Genomic DNA, 7,144 nt, shown 5'->3' with positions numbered 1-7,144 from the left:
TCTCACAAGCTTCCCAGCGTATCTTCTTTCCTCCAAATCTAAATCCTTGCCTTCTCTTGTGCCCTGGTTTTATACTTTTCTAGTGTGATTATATGTCAGTAACCATTATAGTTCTTGTTGAAAGGAGCCAGTAAAGCTGCACACAAATCCTTGTTGGAGCTCACTGTCATGATAATCCTGTGTGGTCTGTGAAACATACCCTGCTAAAGATGGTGACACTACAGTTGATTTCAGCCCCTGTTCTGGGAGCAATGTATTGATGCATCAGGCAAGTTAATTTCACAGTAAAATTCACATATTTTTACAGTAGTAGTGCTTCTGTTAAGCTTATTAAATGAAATAGGTTTGATACCTAATCTTAGTCTTTATAAAGATAAACATTAAGTATTAAGATAAACTATTAAATATTAAGATTAAGCCACACATGTCCAGTGTTTGAGACATTGGTGGCTAAAGCTGACCCATTAACCTCTGGACATGTGACCATCATGTTCTCTGTTTTCTGTATATTATTATAGGGGCTTTACCTTGCAATATAAAATGTGCTGAGGCAACTGTTGTTGTAATTTGGTGCTATATAAATAAAACGGATTTGAACTGAATCATTCTACTTGCATAATTCACTGATTTCATTTCATTTATTTATTTATTTATTTATTTCACACTTGGTACAACAATTCAAACAAACCAACCACACTTTCTATCAAAAAGCACTACAACCATGTGTGCAGTCAAGGTCATTGCAGGAAAAAAATATAACAATACAAGGACTAAGGAGTGGAAGAATGGCCTGTGAATTTTTTCTAAACAAGTTTCCTCTGAGGTAAAAATCAGGACAGAGTGACACTGGATAGAGTGACAAATGTTTTCTTTCACCTTGGGCTCTTTAGCAGAACACTAAGCTAATTTTCTTCTATATTACTAGTGAACAATGGGTGTTCTCAGTAGAGTTGTAACAGTTATGGCCTATAGGTATCTAGTCTATAGGCAATGCAGTTCTATCAAGATTGAAATAAGTCTGACATGCAAGGGGAACTAACAGCAAGTTTTTAATAGGCTGTTGTGGCAAGATCACCTCTCAAGCATTCATTGTGCATAATTCTCAAGAGATAAAGCCACTCTTGAAGCATGTATGTTTAGTCTTTTTGTTTTTTTGCTTTTGCTTTTGAAATCTGATTCTTGAATTATTTGCAAGTCGATGGAGGATCTCAGTTATTAAATTTATGCATTGGCCTGGGTTCTGCTTTGTAAAATGCATTTGCTCTGCATGTGTTTCAGGCATTTTTTTATTAGAAACATTAGCTGCAATATGATAATGAAAAACCTGCAGGTCTTCAGTAATGTTGCCTGATTTTTGTAAGAAGTTATAGTGAAAAATTAAGTAAGGGAGAAAAGTGTCCGTGGCTCACTTTGTCTGAAGTCAGTTGAAAAGTTCAACAACCAAATATGCACACTGCATCAAGGTTTAAACCTCACTTGCCTCATTGCAGGAAGGTGCGACAGCCGACAGCTATATTTAACTTCTGTTCTTTGATAATGATTTCTGATGGAAGAAACCCGAAACAACAGTTGCAGCTAACCTGCGGGAGCTGTGTCACACAAGTCCCAGTACACAAAGATAGGGGAAAGTGTGTGTGTGTGTGTGTGTGTGTGTGTGTGTGTGTGTGTGTGTGTGTGTGGGGGTCTAAAATTAGACAAAGGGAGGGCTACTGAGTCACGCAACTGTGGTATGTATCCTGAATACTATATAAGCCATATATCTCAAATACTGTGACAAGCACCTGCTCAGGTATCACCAAGGTAAGACCCTCTTCTGGTTGTTGCATAGGTCTCTTCCTAAAATAAAGAATTATATGCAGTACTGTGAAAAAGGATTCAGTCAATTGTCATTTTTTAAAAATACAGTAATGTGGAAATGGGAAATTGGTGCAATGATACATCTATTGTTAAGTAGTCTTAAAGAATAGTTCTTCAGGCTTCTTGAAGCTCAAAGCTTTTCTTTGGATGGTGGTTGCCTTTTGGTCAGCTCCATGTCAAGATGCCACTGATTTTCAGTCCAGTTCTTGTGTAAATTGGCAAACATCCTTTTCGCCCCATTTCCTTCCTTGAGAATGGTTTCTTGACAGCCAGAATTCGACTGAGACCATTTCTGACGAGGCTTCAGTGAACAGTAGATGAATTCGCTAAAGGGCCAGATGCATCTCTCAGGTCCCATGTCAGGTCATTGCTGTATTTATCTAATTTCTTAAGGACATTATTTTCAGATTTTGTTTATGTGCTGTAGATAGTTTTTTAGGCCTACCACTTCTTCTTTTGTCCTCCTCTGGTTTTTTAAGGACTGCATACTGTGATATACCAGGCATGATACAATTTAAAATTGGCTCTCTGATAGGTTATCTACTATTATCATAGGTCAGTGAAATTAAAAGAAAAACCCCCCAGAAAACTGTTCAAGACCACTTAAAAAGAAATTACAAAAGCGTCTGGCTTCTCTAAAGAAATGAAGTGTGGCTCCGGACCTTTCCACATGATTGTAGACCTTATTATAAACATTGGAATCATCTAGTAGAAAAACAGCAACTTATTTACACATTTTTCACATAAAATAATAAAAATAACTGTTGCTACTGTTGTTTTACTCCTTTTACAGGAACTGCCATTATGGCTCTTTACCGTTGTCTCCCCCTGCTGGTGATGCTTTTGCAGCCTGTTCGGTGCCTCTATAACTGCTCCTCTGAATATCAAAGGACCCCAGGTACTTTTTGTGTGACTTTCAACAAATAAAATATCAGTGCTATTAAGAAAACAAAAATAATGCTCTTTTTAAAACTTTTTGACCAAATTTGGTAGATATTTATTTAGCTGTACAAGATTTAGGCTTTAAACATGGCAGCCACTAAATCATAATCATTTAACCTTTTAATTAAAAAAAAAAATCACATTATTAATATATAAAATTAAACAACTATTTAACTCCCAGGGTTTTTAAAATTTCTTTCTTTCGCAGAAAACTCAGACCTAATGGTTCAATGTGGCACCAGCAAGATTACCCTGGACATCAACCTATGCACAGTTCAGTGGGCTGGCTTCAATGCCACAGAGCTAGCACTGAATGGGCAGTACAGTAATACAGCGTGCCAGGGCTCTGTGGACACCAGTGTGAACCCTCCGGTCGTCCATTTCCAGCTTCCTGTCAACCAGAGTCAGGATAACTCCTGTCGCCAGTCTCTGCAGGTTATTGGATATTGGAGAATGGAGAGATTGGCAAAAAATGACACATATCTGGAAAATGGAGCTGCCAGATGTTAGATATCTGGCTGCTTTTTGGGAAACTGTTTAGCAGCATATATGAACCACAATCGTATCTCTTTCTATCTTTCTTAGATTGTAGATGAAAAGCCAGACCCTTCAGGTCCCTTCGGCAGCTTCTCGAGTACCCAGGCAGTTATTGTTACAGGATACATTAACACACCTAGATCTGACCAGGGGCTGATCAGCTACTCCACAGATCTCTATTACCACTTCTCCTGCCGATATCCACTGCAATACCTTTTGAACAATACACAGATTACAGCGTGAGGAACCAGATATACTTACTCCAGAGATGTGTTTCTTATTGCGCATTTATACAGCAAATCTAAAAGTTACCATATGTTTCTCTGTCTTTTTTTGCATGTTTTCAATTATTTTTCTAGCTCCTCAGTCTCTGTGGCAACCAGCAACAATAATGGGACCTTCATCGATTCACTCAAAATGAGTGTTTTTAACGTAGGTATAAATTATCAGTCAGCTCATGAGGACACAAATCAGATGTGTTTCTAATGACTTGGTTTACTCTGACACTCTTTTTCTAGGACTCTAACTTTAACTATCCGTTAGTGGTGCCTCCACCAGGACTTGAGCTGCGAACCAAGTTATATGTGGAGGTCAAGGCTAATAATCTGACACAAAAGTAAGTAAATGCCTTTCGGATGCTCATAACGAACTCATCAGACTTCATTCCTGTTGATTCAGTATTGTCTTTTTTTTAGTTTCAATTTACTCTTGGATCGTTGTTTTGCTACTCCAACTCCTTACAATATGCCACAGAGCGTGCAGTATGACATCTTCACTGGGTAAGAAAGCGCACACTAGCACAGTGTAACTGTACATTAAGATATTTTCATGTCTCTAATAAAAAAAAAAAACACTTTCCACCAGCTGCAATATAGCTAACAGGACGACTGTGACGAGCAATGGCGTCTCCACGGTTGCCCGGTTTAACTTTGAGGCCTTCCGCTTTGTTCAGCACCATGACCAGGCAAAGTCCAGCATCTATGTGCACTGCATGCTGAGACTCTGTGAGCCTAGCAAATGTCAACAAATTCAGGTAATTTCAAGTAAGTTGAAAAGTCAAGAATGAGCGCATTCTTTGAAACAGCAGATAAAGTCATGGTAGAGAAAAGATACCACAGACAATATTTAATAATATATAATATATATTACTTAATGGTTTTATAGAACTTGGCAGGAAAGAGATTGTTATTTCCACCAGCAACACTTTGTGGTTCACAGTTGGGCCACTAAATCCCTGGGGCTGTAGGCTCATCCCTATCTTAACATGTATATTATAAATCCATAGTTTCCACATGTTTTGTGTTAAACATTTTCAGAATTGTGCTAATAACAGAAGAAAAAGGTCTTTGGTTCCTTTTGGTAAAGAAAGCAGCGAATCAACTACCATTTCAGTCGGACCTCTTTACATGGCTAAAGGTTTGAAACATATTTTTATTCTTTTCTTGCGATTTTCCAAGAATACTTAAGTTACAAAGTTTCTCACTTTCCGTTTTTCTTTTACTTTATTAAAGACTCTCCCAATGCAGAAGACAGTGAGTATACTTTAGTTAGACTCATAAATACATCTTAATATTGTTTCATAATTCAAAAAGCAAACTTAATTCATCTCTTCTTGTGTGCATCAGGTAATACCGTGACTTCAGGCAGCGATGGCCATAACATGACAGGCCTGACTGTGCGCCTGCTGTCCTGCTGGGTCTTGGTGGCTGGTTTGTTCTGAAGCTGTTTAATTGCACTGGACTGACAGATCAACCAGCCAATTCTCTTTGCATTGTCACCTTGTACAATGCTGAAGCTGCATAGTGCTGTAGATTGTGAGGTAAAATCTGATAATGTTGTAGTTTTCATCCTATTAAATATAATTTTGTATCCATACTTAGTTGTCAGTTGTGAAGGGAAAGTCAAACTTGAACTGTAAAGCAATTAAAAAACAAGTAATTCTGATATTTTATGGCAATAGAAATAAATTTTGATTATACTTGTCTACAAGATGTTTTTTCTGTAAGATGTCTTCTATAGAATCTCAACTGCTTATAAGCAAATAAAGTATATGCTTTAAATAAACACAAACAAACAAAGAAACTCAGAGACTCTGTGACTGACATGCAATAATTAATTGACAGAAAGAAAGGGTCATTTGTACAGTGTCATGAATACCTTTACTCTCAAAAGACAGCGATATATATATACATATATATACATATATATACATATTGACAATTCCTCACCGGGTCACATACAGAATGAGACAAATGCATCAAATTCACACTTTCAGACATATTTACAACATACTCACTGAGCTGCTACAATGGCAACAAACAAACAAATAAATGAAAAGGAATACAGATTTCTGTAGTCACTGCATTGACTGCATAATGTCCTGAATCAGAGCTGAGAGCTTAACTGAGAAGTCCTCCCGCAAAGAGCCACTTTGGAGTGTAAATGAAGAAGAAGTCGCGCTAGAGGCTCTTGGGACCCCAAGCTCCTTTTCCAGCCCTGTGAACAGCCTTTCCATTCGAGCTTGAAGCACTTGGACCTCCACGGATGCATTTTGGCAGAACTGCTCTATGCTACCTCTCACTTCTGCTGTATGAGGTTGTGCAGATTGTAGCACTGCAGAAAGCTGTACTTTCAGGGCCTCCACTCTGTTCTGTGCCTCCTCTTTAAGTGAACTCACTTCCTGTCCCAACTTGGAGCTCATTTCCAGCCATACATTTGATGTGCTTGGCTCTTCTTCACGATCACTAGTCTGTTTCAGATGTTCAATCACTCCACTTGCTTTGGTATAAAAGTCACTGATGGTGTTAGCAAACTTAAAACTGCTGTGCTCCAGGGATTGGCTGATTAACTCGAAGGCTTCCTGATACAGAGACGGACTGGCCTCCTCCTGAGCCTCAGCTGTTTCTAAAGCCTGTAGATAGAGACCCAGCTGGCTGCACAGATCTTGGCTGTTGCTACTAAGAGAGCCTTGGAGCTGCTGAGTCAGGGGAGTTAAGCGTTCTCTCATGCTGGCCAGGCGGGAACTGAGATGCGCCGAAGATGGGGACAGCCTCTCTCGCAGCTCCACCAGCTCTTGACGCAGACGGATGCGCAGGCGCTCCGACTCCATGGCGAGCTTGCGCTGCATTTCCTCTGCCACAGGGTTGTCATCATGTTCTTGGTTGTAAAGTGCACTGCTGTCTATGCTGCTCTTGTAAACCTTTCTGCAGAAATCAAGAAAGAAGAACTGAATTATAACGTGTGAAGACAGGTTATATGCTACAAAATAGTAATAAGCAAGTATTTATATTTGCATATGTCTTTAGACACTGAAGATATGGTCGTTCATGAAGACAACTTACTGCAAATCTTTTGTGAGGTCTGCCTTGTCATGAGCTTGGTTGGTCTTTCCATCAGACCACGTTGGCTCTCTGCTGTCACTGTGTAGTGGGTATCCTATAGTTTTTAAAAAAAAGCATAAATCTACATAAATAAAGAATCACATGGCAAAATGAAGAAAAAGGAGGAAAGGAGGAGATAAACATACCTGAAGTTGTCAGGAAGGACACAGCAAAGATTACAACTTTTAAATGCATGTTCATCTTTCTGTAGAAGGACAGATGATAGAAAAATATTAGAATTTTACCCTCAAAACATATAACTATAAGAACGTTTCAATATATTCTTCTCCCAGTACAAAAATAAGCACATTATGCATGTAAGTATGTCTTTACCTGAGTATCAGGGGTGTGTGGACTGACTGCTCATCTCATCTGACTTATAAAGTCCTTGTTATCAGAGCAGCTGCCCCAACTCTGCTTATGTCAAC

The 7,144-nt window shown here is 38.8% G+C and overlaps 2 protein-coding genes across 2 annotated transcripts; one reads left to right on the top strand and one right to left on the bottom strand.

Annotated features, from left to right (window-relative positions):
• The first annotated feature begins 2,655 nt into the window (after positions 1-2,655).
• Positions 2,656-5,101, top strand: LOC146654060 (zona pellucida-like domain-containing protein 1). Its single transcript, XM_085380912.1, has 10 exons — positions 2,656-2,755; positions 3,008-3,234; positions 3,385-3,575; positions 3,696-3,768; positions 3,855-3,952; positions 4,032-4,115; positions 4,201-4,369; positions 4,653-4,752; positions 4,848-4,868; positions 4,962-5,101. Exons 1-10 carry the CDS (start codon positions 2,662-2,664, stop codon positions 5,054-5,056), a joined length of 1,152 nt encoding a protein of 383 aa, XP_085237038.1. The 5' UTR covers positions 2,656-2,661; the 3' UTR covers positions 5,057-5,101.
• Positions 5,102-5,488: 387 nt separating this feature from the next.
• Positions 5,489-7,144, bottom strand: LOC146654059 (uncharacterized). Its single transcript, XM_085380278.1, has 4 exons — positions 7,050-7,144; positions 6,863-6,921; positions 6,678-6,771; positions 5,489-6,539 (listed from the first exon to the last, which is right to left on the bottom strand). Exons 2-4 carry the CDS (start codon positions 6,915-6,917, stop codon positions 5,693-5,695), a joined length of 996 nt encoding a protein of 331 aa, XP_085236404.1. The 5' UTR covers positions 6,918-6,921; positions 7,050-7,144; the 3' UTR covers positions 5,489-5,692.

The sequence above is a fragment of the Rhamphochromis longiceps genome, linkage group LG14 (genome assembly GCF_057381845.1).
Source record: "Rhamphochromis longiceps isolate RC_006_pf linkage group LG14, R_longiceps_female_GT1.1, whole genome shotgun sequence".
Lineage (NCBI taxonomy): Eukaryota > Metazoa > Chordata > Actinopteri > Cichliformes > Cichlidae > Rhamphochromis > Rhamphochromis longiceps.
Note: the sequence above shows the minus strand (reverse complement) of the source record. Positions and strands in the feature narration are given on the sequence as shown.

Bases quoted from the DNA above. Each gene is read 5' to 3' on its own strand.
- LOC146654060 (XM_085380912.1), top strand. From the start codon at position 2,662: ATGGCTCTTTACCGTTGTCTCCCCCTGCTGGTGATGCTTTTGCAGCCT. The intron at 2,756-3,007 runs GTACTTTTTGTG...TTTCTTTCGCAG, and splicing joins TGAATATCAAAGGACCCCAG to AAAACTCAGACCTAATGGTT. The intron at 3,576-3,695 runs GTGAGGAACCAG...TTATTTTTCTAG, and splicing joins AACAATACACAGATTACAGC to CTCCTCAGTCTCTGTGGCAA.
- LOC146654059 (XM_085380278.1), bottom strand. From the start codon at position 6,917: ATGAACATGCATTTAAAAGTTGTAATCTTTGCTGTGTCCTTCCTGACA. The intron at 6,772-6,862 runs GTATGTTTATCT...TAAAAACTATAG, and splicing joins GTCCTTCCTGACAACTTCAG to GATACCCACTACACAGTGAC. The intron at 6,540-6,677 runs GTAAGTTGTCTT...TGATTTCTGCAG, and splicing joins GACCTCACAAAAGATTTGCA to AAAGGTTTACAAGAGCAGCA.